Genomic DNA, 26235 nt, shown 5'->3' with positions numbered 1-26235 from the left:
ATGGTTCTGGCTGTGTTGTTGTCTGACATCAGACAGCAACGTCAGAATCGAGCCTTCTGTGTTCTTGTTTCCCGACTTCAGGCAAGACGAGCGATAGTCGAGAAATAGCGACATCTAGTGGACGTTATGCGAACCACTCGGTTAGGAGCCATTGATTGTTTGATTGATTGATTGAAAACTTTAATTAACAGATTGCAGAATGGGTACATAAATTACAGTACAACTCAATACATTAAGGGATGCAGACCAGAGAAAGACTTTCGTCTTGTTTACATAATTTTCGATTCATAATGACATTTATGACATACACAAACAACATACAGATATAAAAATCTAATCTAGTCATCTAATCTAATCATGACATTTATGACATACATGACATACAGATATACAGTACTATTACATTTGTGACATACAAGATATGCAAATATACAGTACTGTTAACAGAGATCCTAACAGTAAATATATACATACTGTACGAGGGGGAGGGAAATGTACATTTGGAGGGGGTGGGAGGGTGTTTCGAATTGCAGCCTCCCGAAGGTGCTCTTTGAGAACGGTTTTGAAGGTGGGTAGGGATTCAATTTTTTTTTACGGCTGTGGGTAGGGCGTTCCACATTGATGCGGCATAATTGCGAAACGTTTTTAGTCCCTTGTTTGAGCCGAATCTGGGTTGCACATGATTTGTGGAACTCCCTCTGGTGTTATGGTCCTGGTATTCACTGACCTTTGGGAAGTTCCCCGACATGTTTGTACATGGGTACCTTGGTGGTGTAGTGTATGTTGTAGACCAGGCTCATTGCAAGTTGCTGTACTCTGTCGTCTACTCTAAGCCATCCTAGGTTGTCAAAATGGGCTGGGGTGAGGTGTGTTTTAGGAGTAAGGTCAGGCAGTAGTCTGACCAGTTTGTTTTGTGATGTCAAAACATCAGCCATCAGTCAAAGGCCATTGGTTGATTGATTGAACATTTTATTAACAGATTGTAGAATGGGTACAATACAGTACGGCTCAATCCACACAATTGTTAAGGGGATGCAGACCTGAGAAAGACTTTCGTCTTGTTTACATCAGCCTAAAACTCAAATTCTCAGAAGAAACAAGACAGAGTAAACTGTTGGTGACTGTACATCAGACATAGCGTGGTATACAGTACTGGTAGATTTAAATATTTAGTAGGTTTGATGTTGACCAAGTTGACCACCATCTCAAAAAATCTGTGCCACAGTGCCAAACACTGAAATGGTTGCCTCTTTAATTTAAAATAATTGCAGTCTTTGGACATCCTTTCTGTGGCAGAGGTAAATTCATGTTAAGACAATGTTGTGGGCAATATATAATAATACAGCTGATTTGTTTAGCACAAATCAGCTGTTTTGACTCCAGCAAGCTGAACAAGCTGGTGAAGAAGGCTAGCTCCGTAGTGGGTGGTGAGCTGACTAATCTAGAGGTGGTGGCTGAGAGAAGGATGAGGAGAAAGCTAGAAGCCATTCTGGAGAACCCCTCCGTCCTACCCCCTCTATGAGGAGCTAGCCAGAATTAAGAGCACGTTCAGCCAAAGACTCATCCCCCCTGACACCACAAACCGCCTGGGCCGGTCCTTTATACCGGCAGCCATCTATCTATCTACAACCAAGGGCTCGGACGGCTGGCTCTGCTGCCAGGAGAACTATCGCTGTCAGAACTCGGGACGTGAGAACTCATATCCACGTGCACTCATTGTACTATTTTGTATTTTATATTGTATTTGTATTTATATTTTATATTGTATCTATAGTATCTATAGATACTGTATTGTATAGGACTGTGGAGCTCTGTACCCCCCCCCCCTCCCCATGCTGCTTTGACACCTGAATTTCCCCAAGGGGATTAATAAAAAATCATCTGTTGTGTCCCCTTCTCACTTTGAACATCGTGTCCTCTAAGCTGGTCTATTTCCTGTCAGCTTGGCTCTAGACATGTAGCCTCTCCATACGAACCTAGGCCTTCCTGATTCCTGAGCTGATTCAGCATAAAACACTGATGTTTATTCAATGCTGCAGTAGACACTTTTTTTTAACAGACATTAGTCCATTACTCAAATACTGTACCCTGATATGATGTAAGCCTATTATGTCAACCAGATTCATAGCAGCACTGATCAAAGGCTAAACTACAAGCCCTACAAGCTACTGTTGACATAGCCCTCTGTTAGAAATGGAATGCTGGTAATAAAGATGACGGAATTATTACAGACAAAAAACAAAAAAGAAATTAACAATGTGTTAATAGATTCTGCACACAAAACATGAGTCGAGGACATGATAGCTGACGTAACTGGACCATCACTTTATACGTCAAAAGATTTGACTGAATACTCCCAAGCACTCGTTATATTATGTACACAAAATGTGTACATTTACTTTTGTACCTCCAACATTGAAGACTTATTTTAAACCACAATACTATTCTATCAGGGCATTTGTACTAAGTGAACGGTGTACTTCCACCACAGATATTAATGTTCCAACCATTTTTAACCCAGTTAAATCGTTGTGCCGCATGTTCTCCAAATACTTGGGGGATATGGTAAAAAGCTTCTAGAACTGTTCACATGAGTGAAAATACTCAAATTCAAGCCATCTGCACTTGAACCATAGTGGTGTAATTACTAAGGCTGTCAAAGTTAACGCGGTATTAACGATTCTATTAACGCCACTATTTTTTTAACTCACGATTAACTTAAGATTTTTTTTTTTACTCATTATTATTATTACTAGACATCACTCAGGTGTATTATTGATGCTCTCATTGATACTATGTTTGTTTCTGAAGTGTGTGAGATATAGAGGGGGGGGGGGTGAGAGAGATGAGGAAGGGGCAAGAGAGAAAGAGAGCTGGGAGTGTGTGTGTGAGAGAGAGAGGGGGGTGTGTGATTACTCAGCCCTTGTGTGGGTGAATGTAACAAGTTCCTAACGTTTTCTTTCCCCTATTATTTCATGCACACTTTATTCATTGTTTTAAATTATTTTCTTTTAAGTTATTTTGTGCATCACTCTGTTTTGAATTTGATGCAAATTTGCAATGCATGAGGGTCATCATTTTGTGTTAAATGGCTGCATAAAGCATTTGTTGACTCGCATGTTGATAAGAGTATTAAAAACGTACTATCTAAAAATATCTAAAAAAAACACAAAAAAAAATCATTTGCGATTAATCGCGAGTTAACTATGGACAATCATGCGATTAATCGAGTTAAATATTTTAATCGATTGACAGCACGAGTAATTACATATCCAAAAGTAATATTGCAGGTTAAACATTAGTCCAAATAATTCTGTAGCCTAGAAATACACAGCATGTTAAACAGCAATATTGAACATATACAATACAGAAAATAGCATTGGTGTATAGCCTAAATGAAGTCTTCAAACCCAGGGAAGCTATTTTTGCAATAAAACGGATGCATTTTATGCAAGTCAACAGAAAACACAAAATGATTATGCTTAAAACAGAACGTTTTATTGATAATACTGTCATGTCATCACCACAGGTTTCAGAACATTGCTACCATGGTAGCAGGGAATGTGATACCAACATGAGAACTTTTGGAATGTGTGATGTCAAGAGCCTGGATGATGTTGAGCCCTTCTAATACTCTTCTCCATCCTCATCCTCATCCCCAACACTGTCGGTGCCCACCTCTTCATAATCCTTCTCCAGGGCTGCCATGTCTTCCCTGGCCTCAGAGAACTCGCCCTCCTCCATGCCCTCACCAACATACCAGTGGACGAAGGCCCTCTTGGCGTACATCAGGTCAAACTTGTGGTCAAGACGGGCCCAGGCCTCAGCGATGGCCGTGGTGTTGCTCAGCATACACACAGCCCTCTGGACCTTGGCCAGGTCTCCTCCAGGGACCACCGTAGGAGGCTGGTAGTTGATGCCCACCTTGAAGCCTGTGGGACACCAGTCCACAAACTGGATGGTGCGTTTGGTCTTGATAGCAGCGATGGCAGAGTTGACGTCCTTGGGAACGACGTCGCCACGATACAGCAGACAGCAGGCCATGTATTTACCGTGACGAGGATCACACTTCACCATCTGATTGACTGGCTCAAAGCAGGCGTTGGTGATGTCGGCGACGGACAGCTGCTCGTGATAGGCCTTCTCGGCAGAGATTACCGGGGCGTAGGTGGCCAGAGGGAAGTGGATGCGGGGGTAGGGCACCAAGTTGGTCTGGAACTCAGTCAGGTCAACGTTCAGGGCTCCGTCGAAGCGCAGCGAGGCTGTGATGGAGGAGACGACCTGGGCAATCAGCCTGTTGAGATTGGTGTAGGTCGGCCTGTCGATGTCGAGGTTCCTGCAGCAGATATCATAGATGGCCTCGTTGTCTACCATGAAGGCGCAGTCGGAGTGCTCCAGCGTGGTGTGGGTGGTCAAGATAGAGTTGTAGGGCTCCACCACGGCAGTGGAGACCTGGGGGGCGGGGTAGACTGCAAACTCAAGCTTGGATTTCTTGCCATAGTCGACAGAGAGACGCTCCATGAGCAGAGAGGTGAAACCGGAGCCAGTGCCACCACCGAAGCTGTGGAAGATGAGGAATCCTTGGAGGCCGGTGCACTGGTCAGCCTTGAGGAAAGAAAACACTAATTATTTAGACGTTTTGAAAATCAAACAAAGCATTTCAGTCAACAGGTGAGGTGTCGTAACCAACTTTACAACTTCCCGTTTTTCTCAGCCATCTCGCAAAATTGGCTTATTAATAGGGGTGGGAATCACCAGTTTCATCACGATAAGATACCGATTCTGTGGACAACGATACGATATTTGCCGATATCACAAAGTCTGCCACGATACGATTCGATTCAGGTGCCTGCGATCGATGAGACGATATCATGCCCATTTAACACAATCTAACATTTAGATTAACTCAAAAAAGGCATTTTTATTTTTGAGCTCTTCCAGACATTTATGTTTTAAATCTTTTTATTTTTGATGAGGTTTCACATTCAATGGACAGATCTACAGAATGTTCAGTGTCACTCTCATGAATAATTTTGAAAAATGTTCCTTGTGCTCCCCACTCAATCCATTCTCCCATCTCTCACTCACACACACTGGGACATACACACACGTACACGCGCACACACACACTTGCCCACGTACAGGCACACACACACAAATAAACAAAAAATAATAATAAAATAAAGGGACAGTAGGTAAATCATAAGTAAATAAGTAATAAGGAATAAAAGTGCAAATGTCGGTATTGTAAACAGTGACAGTTTATAGCACCCAGTTGCTCACACCCGCTTATCGATGGCCACTCCGACAGAGAAGGGTCCGGGCCGCTGCGTGTTCAGCTCCCGTTCCCAGACCTGACCCCGTGGGGGCGGGGTTTGACAGCCATGCGCAGGCAACCAGGCACTTACATGCAGACAAAGAGCCTCAACAGATCAGATAATCTAATCTGCTAATACTCCATGTAATGTCTGTTATATTAGATATGACACATTTATAGGACTACATTATGAGTTTCCAGTTGAGTATAGAGTGGATTCCAAAGTTCTTGAAATAAGTGACCCTGGTTGTGCTTTAAGCGTTATCTTTTCTAAGGGAAGAAACTGAGATATTTGTTCTATGAACATATTGAATGTTGGTGAAATTTCATTTTTCCATAGAAGAAGACGTATACATTTCTTTGCAAAATATGTTATGTATACCAACAGTCTGCATTTATTTTGGTCTAAGTTGCAGTTTGTTATATTATTTAATAGACATTAGACACATGGTGATGACTCAAATTCCAGCTCCATGACAGATTTAGTAAGTAAGTGAATCTTGTTCCAGAAATGCTTCAATTTGCTACATTGCCAGAACATATGCAGAAATGTTCCTTCTTTAATTTTACATCTTGGGCAATTTTGTGAGTTTTCTTTCGAGATTGTGCATTTTTACAGGAGTATGGTAGAATTTATGAATACATTTGAAATTACTTTCTTTGATCTTATTGCTTGTAAAGGGAAAGAAAGTTCGATCACAGATATCTTGCCAATTGTTTTCTTCAAATTTCGTTGCCAGGTCCGTCTCCCAGCATCTTAATAGAGCTGGGAAGACTGTTTGGCATTCATTAGTTAGAATTTCATATAGTTCACTGATTTTACCTTTAATTGTGGATGAGGTAGTTCGTTTTTCTTCCAATTCTGTCATTTCAAGGCTTAACTTGTTTTCTTTAGTAAGTGAACTTAAAGTGCTTTGAATTTGCATACATTTTAGGAAGTCTGAGTTAGGAATGTTATATTCTTCTCTTAGCTCCTGAAATGCTTTTAATTTCCAGTTTTTGTGAAAAAGGTCTTCAAGTTGAGTTACCCCCAAGTGTCTCCACTTGTTTATATCAGTTGAATGAAAATATTTGTTTAGGTCAGGGTTTTGATGAATAGGTGAATAAACAGAGATGCATTTAGTTATGCCAAACTTTTTCGAGCAATCTTTCCATGCAGATAGGGTATTCACAACCGTGAAATATTGCTTTATATTTTCTATTTTATCAAATTCTTTATAAAAATAAGAGTTTAGAGGTAAAGGATCAACCTGTCCCGCTTCTATCTGTATCCAGTGTGAGTCTGGTCCTCCCAATGACCATGATACTATAGTTCGAAGTTGGGCTGACCAGTAGTAGTGTTGGAGATTTGGAAGACCTAGACCACCCATGGACTCAGGTTTCATAAGAGTCAGTATGAACCAGTATCATTGGTTTTTTATTGGACCAAATAAATTTTGAGATACGTTTATTCAATATGTTAAAATATGTTATAGATAGGTAGCAGGTAGGGATGTCCGATATTATCTGCCGATATCGGCATTAAAATGTGATATCGGAAAATATCGGTATCGGTTTTCAATTTTTTTCTTCATTTCTATAGAAATGATGTCCGATATTAGCGGCCGATATCGGCATTAAAATGTGATATCGGTTGATATCGGTATCGGAAATTAAGAGTTGGACAATATCGGTGTATCGGTAAAAAAGCCAATATCGAGCATCCCTAGTAGCAGGGTACAGTTTGAAAGAGAAAGTTCAATCTCTGAAGGATATTCATCCTGATGACGTTTATCCTTCCTAGAAGGGATAGGGGTAGTTTGTCCCATCTACCTAGATCTGTGTTCATTTCAATTGTAAGAGGAGTGTAATTTTTTTTCAAATAAATCATTTAATTGCTGTGTAAAGTGTACTCCCAAGTATTTGAAGCCTCCTGGTGAAATGGGTAGGATTTCTGCATTTCTTTTGTTGGTTTCATATGTAGGAGACATGCATTAGATTTATTATAGTTTATCTTGTATCCTGAGTACTTTCCAAATTGTTCGATTGTGTTATACAGATGTAATAAGGAGCTTTCTGGTTGCTCAATGTATAGAACAATGTCTTCCAGACATTTAAATGAAAAACAATCTATTGTTTTTATTACAAATAGACCTCCTGTTCACTGTAAAGTGACACGTTAAGATATATATTGAGCTTTAAACTTTAAGTTCCTCATCTGGTACCCGCAAACCTGATCTGCCAGATGGTTTGTTTTCACATCTCGCGTGATGATCTTGCGCAAATCCAGGGACTCGCCGCGGGATTTTCAAAATAAGAGCATCGACATGAACAGATCTTTTTATGTTGCATCAATTCTATTGGATTATTGATAATTAGGTCGATGTATCGTCCACCCCTACTTTTTAATATCCAAAATCTTTTCTTTCAGCTAAGTCGAGCAAAAGGCAAAGTAATCCAACAAGTAATTACTAGCTCTCACCAGTTTGCGAGTCCTGTCGAGCACCATGTCAATGATCTCCTTGCCGATGGTGTAGTGTCCGCGGGCGTAGTTGTTGGCAGCATCCTCCTTTCCTGTGATGAGCTGCTCAGGGTGGAACAGCTGGCGATAAGTTCCTGACCTCACCTCATCTGGAGGAGACAAGATTAATGACATGATTAATAAACTGATTCACATCTGATCAGACAATCAATAGTAGTAGTTGCGTTGGGCTCCAGCAGTAGTTACTGCATGGGGCTCCCCAAAATAAATAGTCAACATTTATTGCTTTTATTGATTTATGTGCTGCATTGCCCGATTAGATCTGAATGAGCCCAGATTTATACACAATTAGTGTCAAGTCTAAATTTGTCCCAATTATAAGCAAAAGCATTGCATTTTATTAAACAGCAGTTACATAGAAACACTTTTTTGGTTGAAGCAGAAAGATGGCATCATCAGCATATAGGCCTACTATAAGGTGTCCCAAGGCTCCAAGCAAAAACATGTGAATGTTGTGTAAATGGTCTGCAAAGTCAATAATACAGATGGGTTAGTCTTAATTTTAGTTTGTTGGTTATTAGGTCAACATCAACAGAAATTCAGAAGATAATGTTTTGCTTTCCCTAGTTTAATTAAAACAAAAAGCTTAACAATTTTCCATAATTGGGGAAACACAACATAGTAAAATCAAACATTTGGTTTAGGTATATTTTCAGACTACTGACCAATGACGGTGGGTTCCAGATCAACGAAAATGGCTCTGGGGACGTGCTTCCCTGCTCCAGTCACACTGAAGAAGGTGTTGAAGGAGTCGTCTCCACCGCCGATCTTGTCGCTGGGCATCTGTCCGTCAGGCTGGATCCCGTGCTCCAGACAGTACAGCTCCCAGCATGCGTTGCCCATCTGGGTGCCAGCTTGGCCAACATGCATAGAAATACACTCACGCTGCATGGAAATGGAGAAAGAGTGTCAGCTAAAGCAAAATTATGGTAAACAGAAGGTGAACTTTGTCACAAAATAATGATTTTCATTTCCCCCTTTCAGGCCCCTCAACTTGATAATGGTTGGAGGGCTTTAGACTTCAAATTAGGGATACAAAGATATTAAAATGTTGGCTGATAGACATTATAATATCTGTTATGGGCGATAACAGATGTGATCGGTGTATTTAAATAAAAACATTGAACATACTATTTTTGTACATACTGACACAATGTCAGTCCATAAAGCTGTGCAGAGTCATTGTCACATGCAATTAATGTTACCCAAACAAACTGCGTAGCCAACACAAATGAAACATCACAATGACAGCTAGACACATTGGCCCAGTGTTGCTCATTGGACAGATTCAGATACATCGTGCATCCCTACTTCCAAATATTCTTTATTTCACATACAAGTATAAAATAACTAAAAAAGCATACCCCAAATGAAACCAGAGTGAGTGGATTAGGGCTGCACGATTTTGGAAAATAATCTAATTGCGATTTTTCGGACAGATATTGTGATTGCGATTATAATAATAAAATAAAAATTAAGCAGCCCCACAGAGGTTCCTTGTAAAATGCGGCTTGCATCTGGCCTACGTGGTGGGTCTTTTCGGGACACCGAGCCTGAAAAGGTTTCTTTTTACCTGGGAATCGATACTGGTACCCAACGGTAAATTTTTCTCTGTACTTTACTCTCCCTCTCTGAAGTCTTAACTTCACAACACACAATCTAAAACCCCTTACCTCCATCTCCCAAATTTCCTGGTTAAATAAAAATGTTTGCTAATTGCATCATTCCAAATCGCGATTTCGATTTAAAATCGATAATCGAGTGATTTACTTTACCGTTATCTTATACCCTAGTACAGCGGAACTTTTTTGGCCATGCACCCCCCGTCACCTCCCGACCTAGCTGACGCACCCCCAATGCCCAACATAAAAAAGACAACACAGTCTATTCATAGGTGCACTAAAGGCATCATGTTTAATCCAATAAGAACACATACCAAAGTATGACAAACAAAATAAAATACTTCACCACACGAAAGAACAAAATGAGAATTACATGCATAGACTCAGAAACAGATTGGCCAAAAAACTAAAAAATTGGTTGAATCCACATCTGAGATGCATCCATAGGTGGGAAATATGTCCGTAGCTGCTCAGCGAGTTGGTTGAGGTGTTCTGTTATTAGGCTGTTTACAGGTTCACCCATGACAACTTTTTTTCCCTCCAAGAACGCATGAAGTGTGTATAATGACTGAGTATAATTATTATAATAACTATAATATACGCTGCCACAATAATAGCGCACCGATCCCAGTTGCGCGCCTATGGCCTTTTGGCAGGAAGTTACGTGCATTTTGGATACATCTTTTATTTATTTTTTTTATTATTATTATTAAAACATACGTTTTTAATTTAAAAGTTTAGTAAATTTCATGATTTACACAGTGAAAATCCCCATTTAAAATGATGTATATTAGTTATATTTATTAGTAAAATAACACCATTGCACAGCCATTAGCCTTTTCATGTCATGCACCCCCAAGAGGGCTATCGCGCATGACAAGGGGTGCGCGCACCACAGTTTGGGAACCACTGCCCTAGTATACCAACGTCAGGGCCCTCAGATCGGCTGACAAGGGTCTCTTAACTACCCGTAGGTCCAATTTCAAGTCTAGGGGGGGGGGGGGGGGGGGGGGGGGGCTTTTGCTGTCGCAGCCCCTGACCTCTGGAGCAGCATCCCGATGTCCATCACCCATCTATACTGCCTGGCCTTCCCTGACTCACTCAGACTCTTGCCCTGCTTGTTGACGTGTTTTGTTTCCTTGTCTATCCGTTGGTTGTTTATATTTTCTGTTTATTCTATACTTTTGCACTTTTCTTTGTTTTTAGCTATGTGACTTACTGTGAAGCATTTGGGTTGACAAGGGTCATGTCTAAATGTGCTATATAAATACATTTGATTGATTGATCTTATACATTAACAATTACATGATATTCTGCATACATCCTCGGCTCTACAGCTGTAGTCAACAACACATACACATGTGCTGTATTGCAGCAGTGGGGCTGTTCCACACCCAGAGGACTAGTTTGGAAAATGCTGCATCACGACACTGATGCAGTGGGGTGGTTGACCGCTACAGTGGCTATCGCCTATCGGTGTATCCCGGCACTAATACAGGAAGGAGGGGCGTCTACAATAGGTAGACGTATACCATTAATATTATGTATTAAGTTAATAGAACAGATTATAGGTTGAGTGCATGATGGAAGACAGTAAGAAGGTTAATTTGTTAATTTTTTCCTCTTCCTTCCTTTTCAGATATTGATTCAAGAAGTGAGTTGGTCGTGTTTCGGCTGCCCTTCGTGTTTTAGATGAGACTGGAAATCTAACAACCATCTTTGGTATGATGTCTTGTCTTTGCACCAAATCCAGAGAAAAACAAACTTGCGCGCCCCCCCCCCCCCCCCCCCCCCAGATGGTTTTTGACCTGCCAAACAAGGTAATCTACAGGCAACTGTGGCTCACCTCTCTACTATACTACTACCCAGGCCTCTGGAAGGAGGTGGAACTAAACTAAAAGACTGTTACAGAAGAGAGGGCCCAGCCTGAGTCACTGAGTACAGGAAGTCTCCTCCCTCTCAATACACACAATTGTTATGGGGATGCAGACCAGAGAAAGACGTTCGTCTTGTTTACATCAGGGTCCCCCATTTTCAATTCATAACATATATGACATACAGATAGACATGGTTCAATGGATATGACAGTACTATGTCTTACTATGAAAAGCTTGTAATGCACATTTAACAGCAGGATTGTTCGTGTACACATATCTTGCTCGACAAACCATAGATCGTATGAATTCAGCTTGTTATGGAAAATGTGAAGTGGTCGGACAGAAACCCTTAAACCTGAGATAAAGTTAATATTTTACAGCAGGCAGGAGTTCAAGCCTAGCAGCTAACTGGGAGATAGATAGCCAGTAAACCATAGTTGACAACTAACGTTAGCATAAAGGATACAGAGTACGGGAGTAAGTAACATTATCGACACAGAGGTTTTCTTACACTTTGGGAGATGGGGTGAAATTGACATCCTCTGGAGCATCGTAGAATTATTCTGTGTCACTTGTGTCAGACGCCATGCTAATTCCAACGTGGCTAACACTAGCTAACTAGCTATCTAACGACAGCGAGCCTCCTGTACGTGGACGCATAAACAGTTCACATCAGAAGCCTGGATCCAGGCTACAACACGTCGCCAACACAGTGTCCGCCCTGCCCTACCCAGCGCTACGCCGCCATAACGTTAACATGAGCTAACTTAGAGCTAAGCTAACTAGCTATTGTTACCCAGCGTTAGCTAAATGTGACAGTTGGCGTTACTTGCCGCCACCCATGGGTAGTTAACCCCCTTTAATTGAACGTTGACATCTCTTAAATATAACTGTTACAGTCCAGTTCACTGTCCTCCTGATTACCTGACCCGAATTTTGGATATGGAAAACAGCTGGCTAGCCAACAAGCTAGCAGACTGGCTGCTAGACAGTAGACACCCAGCCTCAACCATTGGGAGAACCCAAAGACATGGCCATCTCTCGAATACCCAAATGTGTACCACTACCTGATCAAACATCCACGTAAGATTAGATAAGATAAGCTCCTATCGGTACTGTAGTACTACTACATTGTTGGACAAGCTATGCTAGCTGTCATGAACTAGAGCTAGCCAGCCACTTTTTCCTCTGTGATACCTCGGCTAGTCGGCTCAGTATTATATAAAACTTGCGATTTGGATTTTGGTTTTTGTTATTAGTACAAAACGTAACACAGCAGCTCTTTGGCATTGTGATGCACTGAAGAAAATTACCCTTGATTGCAGGGCTGTACAGTGCGACATATATGTTGCACGTGCGACACTGACGTCAGTCTGTGCGATGACTTCAGTAGCACTGGTGCGATGGCCCGTGGCGCAAGCAAAAAAAAATGTGACGGTAAATTGAATGGACCACGGCGCCACGCTATCCACTTGGTACTTGTAGTCTCGTGCGATTAAAAACAATGTCCCGTCTCGCGTAGAGTCCATAATCAAACACCAAATCCCATAATCCCTAGCGAACAATATCCCCGCAAGTTGCGAGCCAATGTACAGTGACTGGGTGACTTCGACAAGATGAATCGCTTTTTTAAGGTATTAAATCCAACAAAAAAAGTACAAGATCAAAACCCCAAACGAGCCCGAGAGGGACCACCGTTAATAGAAACGAGACAAAAGGAGAAGATTAACAAGATGTACAGATATAACGCAGAGTGGAAAAATGATTTTCTGTGGATATTTTTTAATGAGGAAGCGCAGCTATTATTCTTCTGTCACTGGTGCCGGGAGACTCCGATTTTGTGTGCCCTGTATGCAAGATTCATGTCCCTTGCCAGTCACATACCTATTTAAGTAATGAACTGCACTACTTGTGGTTGTTTTTAGAGATTTTAGAGACGTTTTATACTCGTGCTACAAGATTTTGGCCTGTGCTACAAAACTATCAACCTCTGTAGCACCAGTGCTGCTATGTGCAAAAAAAGTTAACGTACAGCCCTGCTTGATTGTGTTTAATTTGCCGCTTTTCCGATCCGTATCTGCACTAAATGAAGCGTTCACAATGGGGGCATGTTTCCCATCACGCCGTAGTTGCGTAGCAACAACAGACAGGAAGTTGACTTCAAGAATAGTGCTGAGTAACAGTCTGATGTCCCCCTCCTGCCCTTCCCTCCCTCTCCCTCTGAACCAAAATCCCCCAACAGCTGCAAAATGGCTGACAACTATAACAGACACAGGCCCAACCCAAGCCTGACCACTCCTCTCCTACCCCTAATCATCTGCCACGATTACCAGCACCCTCAACTTAGAAATCCTCCCCATTCATCCACAACAAAAACGTGTTAAATTATAATATCATGCCTTGAATATGTCATTTATGACAGGCGTGCTAGGCGCACCTTTCTGTTTAGTTACCCACACACAGGGTCCTGATATTCAGTTGGCTACTAGCCTACGATAGAGCCACACTAGTTTTGCGGACGCTGCAATAAAGATGTTAACATACTCTCCTGTCCTGAATGATTATTTATCTTAAGCATAAATACGACATGGTGTCAGAGTAGAGGATTCAACATAGACTTCAACGGGGTTCCATCGCCACGGATGAATTGGGACTCTCTGGACTTACCGGGAGAATGGAAGAAGTTCAGACAACACGCAGAGCTAATGTTTTCGGGCCCGTTAAAAAAATAAAGGAGAGGATGAAAAATGTAGCTACCTGTTACTGTGGGGTGGAGAAAAGGGGAGAGACATCTTCAACACATGGATTCTCAGTACAGAGGAAGCAAAGGTATTGAAAAGCTACTATTTAACAAATGACAAATTTGAAGCATACGTAATTGCAAAAAGGAACACGATTTTCGCTAGGTACAAATTCCATGAAAAAACCCAGCAACCTAGCGAGTCGTTTGAACAATTTGTCAGTCACTGCATTGAAACTGCTCGTGAAGGACTGTGCATATGTGAACAATATCACTCCGCGCACAGGCAAGCTCAGAATATGCCTGGACCCAAGAGTTCTAAACAAGAGAGCTGAACAAGCACCAGCATTACCCTTTGCCGACACTAGAGGACATCACACCCAGACTAACAGGTGCACGCTATTTCAGCGTACTGGATGCAAGATCAGGATACTGGTACATCAAGCTCTCTCAAGAATCATCAAAGCTGATGACGTTCAACACACCATTCGGAAGGTACAGGTTCCTACGCCTACCGTTTGGACTCGCCTCTGCTCAGAATGAATTCCAACGGAAAATCGACGAGACATACAAGGGTTTAGACGGAGTAGCAGCTATAGTAGACGACATCCTCGTCTATGGCGCGACCAGAGAGGAGCATGACAAGAATCTCCATGCGATGCTAGAGAGATCACGGGAGAGAGGTGTCCGGCTCAATGCAGACAAATGCACCATCGGAGCCACTGAAGTGAGTTACTTCGGGCACGTTCTCTCAGCCGATGGCGTAAAGCCGGACCCAGGCAAGATAGCTGCCATCAAGGAGATGGAGGCGCCAAAGAGCTGTGCAGAGCTGGAGACCGTGCTAGGTATGGTCAACTACCTGGCCAAGTTCGCTCCGAGCCTCTCCGAAATCAACGCACCCATGAGACGGCTGCTGAATCAAATTAGTTCCTGTGGGACGCACAACATGACGTTGCATTCCAGAAAATGAAAGACACTCACCAGTGAACCGGGGCCAGTTCTCATCTATTTTGACCCAGAAAAAGAGCTCAGCTTGCAGGTAGACGCATCGAAGTATGGGCTGGGTGCTGTGCTGATGCAGGAAGAAAGGCCCATTAGCTACGCATCCAGATCACTCACAGACAGCGAGGTCAACTACGCACAAATCGAGAAGGAGATGTACGCAGTCCTATATGGATTCAAACGTTTCCATCAATATGCCTACGGTTGCCATGTTATGGTGCAATCTGACCACAAGCCCCTTGAGTCAATCATGAAGAAGCCTATCGCCGCAGCCCCACCAAGGCTACAGAGAATGATACTACAGCTACACAAGTACAACTTCACAATTGTGCATCGCCCTGGGAAAGATATCCCAGTTGCCGACACGCTATCCAGGAAATCACTCGCCTCTCACGACGACACTCAGTGAAGGGATGGACCTTCAGGTACACATGGACATCAACAGTACACGATGACAGACTACAGGAGATCAGAGAAACAACAGACAATGACACACAGCTCAAGCTGCTTAGCCAGGCTATCATGGAGGGATGGCCTGAGGAAAGGAAACAATGCCCCCAGAACATCATTGAATACTGGAACCACCGAGATGAACTATCCAAAACGAATGGAATCATCTTCAAATGGGAGAGAATAGTCATCCCTACCATCCTCAGAGGAGAGATGCTGATCAAAATGCAAACCGAGAGCACGAGACATCATGTTCTGGCCTGGAATGGGTAAGCATATAAAGCAAATCGTTGAAAAGTGCTCAATATGTCAGGAGCGCCGCCCATCAAACACCAAAGAGCCCATGATGCCTCATCGCATCCCAGACCGTCCCTGGCAGGTTGTAGGACAGACCTCTTCAACTGGAACAACCAGGACTACATTTGTGACCGGCGACTACTACAGCAGGTTCTTTGAACTAGACAGACTCCACAGCACCACATCAGCAACTGTAGTCCACAAGCTAAAGGCAGCCTGTGCCAGGCATGGTATCCCGGAGACCATTGTCTCAGACAATGGACCACAATACAAGTCTAAGGAGTTTGAGGCATTCGCCAAGTCATGAGAGTTTACACACGTCACGTCAAGCCCACATTATCCTAAGAGCAACGGACTAGCGGAGAGAACCGTAAAGACAGCAAAAGCACTCATGGACAAGGCTAAAGCAGACAGAAGAGACCCTTACCCAAGTCTCCTTGAATATCGTAACACCCCAGTCGACAACTTCAAGTCGCCAGCACAAGGCATAAAAATAAATGTGGTTCCTGTTGGTTGTCAGTTAAGGCCATGGGTAGGTAGGGAATTTATTTTATAAAAAAAATTCCCACGGCGACTATGGATAGGGAATTTCTTTATTTAATTAAAATGTTCACGACAACATGGATGCATGTACTCTGCCAGCATGTTTAATATCCATACTACTAAAGGTTTGACTAAGATCTGTAATAATATATATATATATATATATATATATATATATATATAAAAAAATAAAAAATTAACCCTTGTGCGCTGCTTATTTATTTATCTTATTTTGGTGTTAACACTTTGATTGCCTAAGGCTAAATTCATGATATACCATCCGTTGCCAGCTCTATTTAACATGGAGAAGTTCCCCTTCTTTGCAGGGCTATAACTTTTTAAATTCTATTGCTAGATTGCCATTATTAGGGCCCATTCAAGGTCCTATATGTATTGTTCATGGTGTAGCAACGTTAAACTTTTTCATTCACATATTCATACTAAAATATGGTCTAAAGTATAAGTATGTTTTAATCTCTTTCTGCAGCTTTCTCCAGAACGTGATTTATAGCCCCAAATGCATTATATTGATGATGAAATACAGTTTGATAGCAATCAGCGCGATATAAAAAATTCCAACTGGACGTACTTCTGGAAGTTACTACACGTCATCTGATGTTGACCGGATGAGCGAGGGGGCGTTTATAATTCCGTGGGCAGCGTTATACCATTCATCTAATGTGGGTCATATGTTCATCAGATCAGTTAGTATCGAACACGGAAATATTACACGCTAAAACTCACCCCAGTCTCTGCGGGCCGTTGGGCGATCAGCGTGGGGTAGACAGTTTTCCATTATGGGATGTCAAAATACCCGGTCCATTTCCAGGTTGTATAATAGTATATACGTCCAAATCATGTTGTTTATCGAGTTATTGGCAACGGATCGCTATGTATTGTGTCGCGCTCGAGTCCCGGGACATATAGCGAGTGCCCGGAAGTAATATGGGTTATCACCACATCATCCACATAACTTCCTGTTTGGCGCTTCTGCCGATCGGCCACCAGATGGCGCTCTTGAACCGCTAGAGGATTGAGAGGAGCTCAGAACTGTGTGTGAAGGCTGCGGATGGAAAATATGATTCCGATCACAGATTTTTGAAATATTGATATTAAAGACGAGTTAGGGCGTCCTCGGCAACTTGAGCATGGCTAGGAAAGACGCCTAAACACGTTTTCGGCACTTAAAGTGTTAACAAAAACTCTGGGTGCGAATGGACCCGGTGTGTAACTCAGTACCAACCACCCCAAAAAATAAGGATTATTATCCAGTTTTGTTTTGTACTTCATTACTAACTTATTAGCTCATCATAACCAGTACCCATATCAAACATTATTTTATATGGCCCCCATATGGCCCCAAGACACAATATACATATTTTTTCAATCGAAAATAGGATTATATTCACTCATGCTGTTCCCCATATTAAAGAAAATGGGTAAATATGTATGCAATCTGACTATAACAGGCTAATATATGAAGACACTTTATTGAGTAAACGGCTTTGTGGGTTTTAGAACTGTATTATGGAAATAAATCAATCAAGTAACAAAACAACTCCACCTCCCTATGACTCTCTTCCTTCTCCACCTCCCTATCTCTCTCTTCCTCCTCTCCCTCTGTTCCTTCTCTCCCTCTCCACCTCCCTATCGCTATCTTTCTCCTCTCCCTCTCCCTATCACTCTGTTCCTCTCCCTATCACACTGTTCCTCCTCTCCACGTCCCTATCACTCTCTTCCTCCTCTCCCTCTCACTCTGTTCCTCTCCCTATCACACTGTTCCTCCTCTCCACGTCCCTATCACTCTCTTCCTCCTCTCCCTCTCACTCTGTTCCTCTCCCTATCACACTGTTCCTCCTCTCCACGTCCCCATCGCTCTCTTCCTCCTCTCCACCTCCCTATCGCTATCTTCCTTCCTTCCATTTTAGATTCTTGAAACGGGTCCGTTCGGACCCTACCACTCATAAAATAAATTGGGTCGCACCTAAATCGACAGGGCCGGTCGGCAACCGGAACCAAACAATTTTTTTTTTTGGCCCAGCTGTTGATGAGCCGCAGGCTGCGCTCAACCCTCCCAAACACCAACCAACAGCTGCAGCCAGGGGTAGTCAGCCCCAAAGATGGACATGACAAGCAAGTGCAGAGACAACAGCACCAAAAGAGATACTACGACAAGTCAGCTAGACCACTGCCCCCACTACACAGTGGAGTCTGTCAGACTCCAAGAGTATGGACGCTGGAGGCCAGCAGTAGTCATCCAGCCAGCCGACACTGCGCGGTCATACCACGTTCGCACCCAAGATGGACACGAGTACCGCCGTAACCGCAAGCACCTAAGGGACACAAAAGAAGAACACTTTCTGGCAAGCGACGGTCTGCCAGACACAGAAGGCATAGATCACTCACCTGATACCAACACCCCTGAACCGTCGGATGACTCGGAAGCAAACTCGGCTTCATTTACACCAGGTCAGGCCGAGCAGTAAAGCCTCGGGATATACTAGACCTGTGAATGTACGGTAGGCAGATCGCTGCCCTATTATATATATTTTTTTCTTTAAAGAGAAATGTAACTTGAATATAATGTTTATTGAAATGGCTGACTTACTTACCTTGTTCACCTTGTTAAATATGTTCCAATATTTAAGCAGGTTGTTCTGTGAATAAGATTTGCATACGGTAAGAACTGTACTACCTCTGAGACAGAGTATATTTTAAGCTTTGATTACTTACCTTATTCACTTGTTGAAATGTTCCAATATTCAAGCAGGCTGTCCCATGAATAAGAGTTGCACATGGTAAGAACTGTAATACCTTTGATACAAGAGTATATTTTTATGTTTATACATATTAATATTACTTACCCGTTTATATTGCCTGGCCCTGACATATTGTTAACACACCTGGTTAATGTTTACAAAGAATGGCTTACAGAGTAATGCATAATATATTTGTTCTACTTGCAGTCTGTTAGTAGCTTATAAAGTTCTCTTTAAAAGAAGGGGGAATATGTCATTTATGACAGGCGCTTACCCACACACGGGGTCCTGATATTCAGTTGGCTACTAGTACTAGCCTACGATAGCCAGAGCCACACTCGTTTTGCCGACGCTGCAATAAAGATATTAACGTACTCTCCTGTCCTGAATGATTATTTATCTTAACATGTCGACCAAATGACGACATGTTAGTATTTTAAACTTGAGCTAGACGTGTTTCCAGTCTTTTTGGAACATTTGTTGATTCATAAGCAACAAGTTATGGAAATGGCAGGGTCCAGAGACAGACAGAGACGTGGGTGTATGATTCCTTTGTAGGTTGACAAGACATGTCTCAGTCCGAATGAAAACACAACAGAGAAACCTTCGAAAACCGGACACACAGGTTCACAAACAATATAACTGCGGTTATATAAATGAAGGAAAAAAAACGTTGGTTTTGTATCCGCGCAGTATTCCCTCTTAACGACACCATACTTTGATTGATTGATTGAAAATACAGTATACGTTATAACGTATGTATTACCCATTTAGTCTTAAATCTCCTTTAGTTTACATATATAAACAAAAATAACAATAAACAGAGAAGATAGGCAGCTTAACCGAAAAATAAAACGTATTTTCCCCCCCTCTCTTCTCGGGGAGGAATTAGCCAGCCAGGCCCACCGTCTCTACTCACCATTTTGTCTGCTGTATGCTTCCTACGACTGACGCTGATGAATCAGAAGTGAAGGAGGAGGGGCGGGAGAGAAGTCTTTTATAGGCAGGAGGGCGCCGCGAGACAGCTGCTGCACCCGTTGTTGTAGCGCGAGGCTCTGGCGCGAGGGAGGGGAGCTGCTGTTTGAAAAGGGCGGGGTCCCGAGTTGACTGTAATTTCGCAGCCAGACGGCAAAGGAAACGATAAAAGAAGGAAAGGTCATTGCGTCACTGTGTAGGCTACAGTGTAGCACGCAAACTACAAAAAAAACTATCAGTTCGGCCGACGTTGAGTTGAATGGGATCGCCATCTCCTCGTTTATGATCCGTAATTGCACCAAGCACAGCATATATAATAACGTAGACAATGAGCTACAACCTTATTTTCACCTAAACGATGCGAGCTGGCCTCGGAGCTGTACATTTAATAATAATAATATTGATCTATATGTGCAGTCGGCCTTGACGAGGCAAGTGCGCAGCCAGGGACCGTCTAAAAAGTGCAACACCGAAAAGAGACACTACAAAAAGATTCAATAACTTCACGTCATATAGTGTCACCAAAATCACTGCACACATCATCAATGGTATCCTATTGGTTATACTACAATACTTAGATTTGAAAAAAAATGCTTTTTTTGCCTCCAGGCTCCACAACAGTGGGCAGCACTCCCTACAGCTTCTTATTCAATTGAGCGAGATGCTCGGTTATGTCCAGTGGTGCGTTGTTAATATGGACTGAGCCGGCACGCAGGATAATGACGCCGCGCGCACGGGCGCGCGCACGCGCGGCCCCGCGCGCATGCGCATATGTTCCCTCGCGCACATAATAATAATAATACACTTTGTTTGTATAGCCTTTCATACAGAAACTGCAGCTCAAAGTGCTTCACAACAGAAGAAAGACAGGCATAAAATGAGCACATAAAGTGCAGACATATAAAATCAGTTTTTCACATTAGGATCTAACATCCCAACAGGCAACCTTGTTTATGGTTTGATTCAGTTTTAATATAAATAATAAAAATAAAGAGAAGATTAATTAATTATCTACTCAGTCCCAAAGTTTGTGATGTAAATATGGAATGTCCCAAGTTGCTGCTGTTTACAGAGTGTATTGTTGTCCAAAGGTGAATGATGGTGAATGAAGGGTTAAATCAAAACAGTTGTCAATTCCAAACGGTGAGACACGTCCTCATACATCATTCACCTTTGGACAACAATACACTCTGTAAACAGCAGCAACTTGGGACATTCCATATTTACATCACAAAGAGTCCAGACGTGGTTGAAGACACCGGCCTAGCGGCTATTGTTATGATAATGCGAGGTAGCGCCGGGAGGCAGGTAAACAGACGAGCCGAGTCGAGCGCAGCGCGTTCTTGAGTGCACGCGCATGCGCGCACAACCATGCATGTGCGTGCACGCGCTTCTGCTCAAATCTTTAATACTCAGGGAGCTTGCACACCGTGCTACCCCGTCCCATGAACAACGCATGCCTGGTTATGTCACACAGCCAGTTTGCATCTGACAGTTCAGACAATATTTCTTCAACCCTTTGTTACCTATTCCGATTTCCGCCTGGATCTTTTTAGTATTTTGGGCTGTAAAATTGTCAAAGAATGTCTGAGGAGTAAGTGCTTTTGGCTTTTTTCCTTTGTTACTTCATCAATACCTCAGATGTTCAACATACATGTATGTGTAAGAATGTGTAATAACTAAGGCTGTCAAAGTTAAAGCTTTATTAACGCATTAACCCACAATTATTTTAACACTGCTATTTTTTAACCCAATATTAATGTAATTTTTTTTTTTTTTACCTGAGATCTTGGGGGGCCACATCAAATGACGTGGCGGGCCGCATTTGGCCGGCGGGCCGTGAGTTTGACACCTATGTATTACTGTAAAGTATGCTACAGTATGTGAAGATATTTTCAGAGATCAATGGGCATTGATGCTGTGAACAACTAAATAACAAAATATCATTTCATAGTTGTAGCTACTATGATGCTGTGAGTGTGCATCTCATTTATTTGAATAATTTCATAGTGAGAGGTTTTTCTCTAGTCAGCATAGCCTACAAAAAAAACTACACTGCAACATTAAATAAAGCTTGCATGCAAACAGGTAGGCTATGTTGACATTATGATGATGATGATGATGATGGTAATGGCGATGATAATCAAGAATCAAGAGGTTTATTAGTCACATACCAGGGCATACAGTGAAATGCGGGTGGTCATGCCTGCATTGATTGTGCAAAATACAATAATAAAATAGAATAAAATAGGCATAGAAAAAATAAAATAGATTAGACACAAGATATGCATGGTAAAAAAAAAGACTTGCTAGGTTCCTGAGAAACTGGTTCTTATATACACTACTATGCAATATACAATTTACAATGTTAACTCTTAATGTATCTAAACTATACAGTACCTCCTTTTAAAGTGTTTCTAAAGATTACATTTTTTAAAGTGACATTTTGTTTAAAGTGATTGATAATGACCTTGTTGTTTAAGAGCATGGGTGGTGTTGATGTGACATGTTTTGTATTCCAATACAGATGAGGCAGGACCTTCCTGCCTCATCACAGAGGAGGGAGAAAGAAGAGAAGAGAGAGAGATACAAGAGCAAAGAGACGAGAGAAATGAGGGAGAGAGAAGATAAGAGAGAGAGCTACAAGAGCAAAGAGACGAGAGAAATGAGGGAGAGAGAAGAGAAGAGAGAGAGCTACAAGAGCAAAGAGACGAGAGAAATGAGGGAGAGAGAAGAGAAGAGAGAGAGCTACAAGAGCAAAGAGACGAGAGAAATGAGGGAAAGAGAAGAGAGAGAGCTACAAGAGCAAAGAGACGAGAGAAATGAGGGAGAGAGGAACCAGGAGGCCTCGGCTGTAGCTACATGTCTACCTCCGGTAGCTGAAGCCCTTGATTTAGGGACCCCCCAAACTGGGCCAAAGCAAGTGAAGAATAGCTGTTTCCCACAAAGTCAGTTTGGTCTACAAAAACGAGCATTCCAAAAGAGCTGGTTTGAAACCTTTGAGTGGCTGGAGTACTCTGTCCGGAAAGATGTTGCACTGTGCTTCACGTGCAGTGTGAGGTTCGCCTTTCCCTTGACCCTTAATTCCCTGTCTCCTCACCTCACTAGCCCCCACCCTCGCGTTCGTTTACTCTCGTTTGCTCTTCAGCAGCCACACCCTTGGACTACCTGTCATTATGTGTTTGATTGGTCTGGTGCCGAACACACACTTCTAGTTCGAGTATCAATTACCATCACGCACCTGATGTGTATTCTAATTAGTGCCCCTGTGGGGCTTTAAATACCTCGCTCTTCCCCTCAGTCCGGGTCGGGTCGTTCCGTATCATATCTCTATCACCAAACTCCTTCGGGAGGTTCTCTGTCTGTAGGCTCCTACGGGAGTTTCTGTCTCTATGCTGTTTTATCTCCGGCGTGAGACGAGGTGCAAGACTTGGCCACCTGTCGCCGTTTGCCTGGAGGGAGACATTGTACTGCGCTCTCTAATCCTCTACGGGAGGTATTCCAATGTTCCACTCCAGACCTCCGCGCCAGATGCGCTCAAGCCTTCGCCACCTGTCGCCGTTTGCCTGGAGGGAGACATTGTACTGCGCTCTCTAATCCTCTACGGGAGGTATTCCAATGTTCCACTCCAGACCTCCGCGCAGCAGATGCGCTCTCCGTACCGGCGCGTACTCCAAGCAGACGCGCACCACTCAGACCTCCGCGCCAGATGCGCTCTCCGTACCGGCGCGTACTCCAAGCAGACGCGCATCCAGACCTCCGAGCCAGACGCGCTCTTCACTCCAGACGCGCATCCAGACGCACATCCAGACCTCCGAGCCAGACGCGCTCTTCACTCCAGACGCGCATCCAGACGCGCATCCAGACCTCCGAGCCAGACGCGCTCTTCACTCCAGACGCGCATCCAGACGCGCATCCAGACCTCCGAGCCAGACGCGCTCTTCACTCCAGACGCGCATCCAGACGCGCATCCAGACCTCCGAGCCAGACGCGCTCTTCACTCCAGACGCGCATCCAGACGCGCATCCAGACCTCCGAGCCAGACGCGCTCTTCACTCCAGACGCGCACCACTCAGACCTCCGCGCCAGATGCGCTCTCCGTACCGGCGCGTACTCCAAGCAGACGCGCACCACTCAGACCTCCGCGCCAGATGCGCTCTCCGTACCGGCGCGTACTCCAAGCAGACGCGCACCACTCAGACCTCCGCGCCAGATGCGCTCTCCTCCAGACGTCTAGCCTGCGCCTTCCTACTCCTCCCTGTAAGCAGCTCCAGCCCTCGCCCTGTTCCAAGGCCTTACCCTGTTTTCTCTATCCCTGTCCCCAGCCCGCCTCCGCGGGCCTTTGTCCCTGTTTCCCCTCTCTAGTCCTCCTAGTCCTCCCTGTCCAGTCCTTCTAGTCCTCCTAGTCCTCCCTGTCCCCAGCCCGCCTCCGCGGGCCTCTGTCCCTGTTTCCCCTCTCTAGTCCTCCTAGTCCTCCCTGTCCAGTTCTCTAGTCCTCCTAGTCCTCCCTGTCCAGTCCTTCTAGTCCTCCTAGTCCTCCCTGTCCCCAGCCCGCCTCCGCGGGCCTCTGTCCCTGTTTTCCCCTCTCTAGTCCTCCTAGTCCTCCCTGTCCAGTCCTCTAGTCCTCCTAGTCCTCCCTGTCCAGTCCTCCTAGTCCTCCTAGTCCTCCCTGTCCAGTCCTCCTAGTCCTCCCTGTTCCTGCCTGTTCCTCTGCCCTGGCCCAGTCCGTTAGCCTTCCCTAGCCTTCCCCTTAGCCAGCTCGCCTCTTAAAGGCACTGGTCCTTTCCCCTATTCTTGTTTTCCTGTGATTTGTGTTCTCCCTTAAAGGGACAGTGCCGTTTTCTGTTGTTTTCAATAAATGCCCAGTTCTTGGCTTACTCTCATACCTGTCTTGTGTTGTGCGATTGGGGTCGGTTACAAACCATAACAGTACGACCCGACCAAGTCGACGACCCCAGCCAGCACAGACGGTGTATGTTGAGTTCGCCTTTTTTTTTGTTCCCTCTAGTTCCCCTGTTAGTTCCCCTGTTGACTCCCCTGTTTAGCTTGTTAGCTTCCCTGTTAGCTCCCCTGTTAGCCCTGTTAGCTTCCCTGTTAGCCCTGTTAGCTCCCCTGTTAGCTTGTTAGTCTCCCCTGTTAGCTCCCCTGTTTAGCCTGTTTAGTCCTTCCTGTTAGCCCTGTTAGCTCCCCTGTTAGCCCTGTTAGCTCCCCTGTTAGCTTGTTAGTCTCCCCTGTTAGCTCCCCTGTTAGCCTGTTGACTCCCCTGTTTGCTTCCCTGTTAGCCTCGTTAGCTCCCCTGCAGCTTGTTAGGCCTCTACTACCAGCATGGCCCCAGTCTGCTAGCTTAGCCCCGGCTGCTAGCACAGCCTCTATGTTAATGCAGCCCTTGCTGCTGGCATAGGCCCTGTAGCTAGCCATGCCCAGGCAGCTAACCCGGTCCCCCTGCATGGCCTCCACTTTTTGTGTAGTTTCCCACTGCTAGGACTGCCCTTTCAGCTAGCAAGGTCAGTTTTCTCCCACTGCTAGGACTGCCCTTTCAGCTAGCAAGGTCAGTTTTTTCCCACTGCTAGGACTGCCCTTTCAGCTAGCAAGGTCAGTTTTCCCACTGCTAGGACTGCCCTTTCAGCTAGCAAGGTCAGTTTTCCCACTGCTAGGACTGCCCTTTCAGCTAGCAAGGTCAGTTTTCTCCCACTGCTAGGACTGCCCTTTCAGCTAGCAAGGTCAGTTTTCCCACTGCTAGGACTGCCCTTTCAGCTAGCAAGGTCAGTTTTCCCACTGCTAGGACTGCCCTTTCAGCTAGCAAGGTCAGTTTTCTCCTACTGCTAGGACTGCCCTTTCAGCTAGCAAGGTCAGTTTTCTCCCACTGCTAGGACTGCCCTTTCAGCTAGCAAGGTCAGTTTTCCCACTGCTAGGACTGCCCTTTCAGCTAGCAAGGTCAGTTTTCCCACTGCTAGGACTGCCCTTTCAGCTAGCAAGGTCAGTTTTTTGCCCCACTGCTAGGACTGCCCCTTCAGCTAGCAAGGTCAGTTTTCTCCCACTGCTAGGACTGCCCCTTCAGCTAGCAAGGTCAGTTTTCTCCCACTGCTAGGACTGTCCCTTCAGCTAGCAAGGTCAGTTTGCTCCCATTGCTAG

The 26235-nt window shown here is 44.0% G+C and overlaps 1 protein-coding gene across 2 annotated transcripts; it reads right to left on the bottom strand.

Moving 5' to 3' along the window:
- Nucleotides 1–3476: 3476 nt before the first annotated feature.
- LOC311247414 (tubulin alpha chain-like) lies at nt 3477–20168 on the bottom strand (the record flags this gene model as incomplete). Of its 2 annotated transcripts, XM_084337812.1 has the most annotated exons (4): nt 3477–4605; nt 7779–7927; nt 8504–8723; nt 20048–20168. In XM_084337812.1, the coding sequence occupies 4 exons, from the start codon at nt 20048–20050 to the stop codon at nt 3628–3630; spliced, it is 1350 nt and encodes a 449-aa protein (XP_084193938.1). In that variant the 3' UTR covers nt 3477–3627. The 2 variants fall into 2 exon arrangements, with proteins under 2 accessions (XP_084193938.1, XP_084193937.1); XM_084337811.1 differs by lacking the exon at nt 20048–20168 and having other exon boundaries at nt 8504–8729.
- Between the last annotated feature and the right edge of the window lie 6067 nt (nt 20169–26235).

Source organism: Notolepis coatsorum (assembly GCF_963971535.1).
Source record: "Notolepis coatsorum genome assembly, chromosome: 20".
Taxonomy (NCBI): Eukaryota; Metazoa; Chordata; class Actinopteri; order Aulopiformes; family Paralepididae; genus Notolepis; species Notolepis coatsorum.
This window is presented reverse-complemented; position numbering and strand designations above follow the sequence as displayed.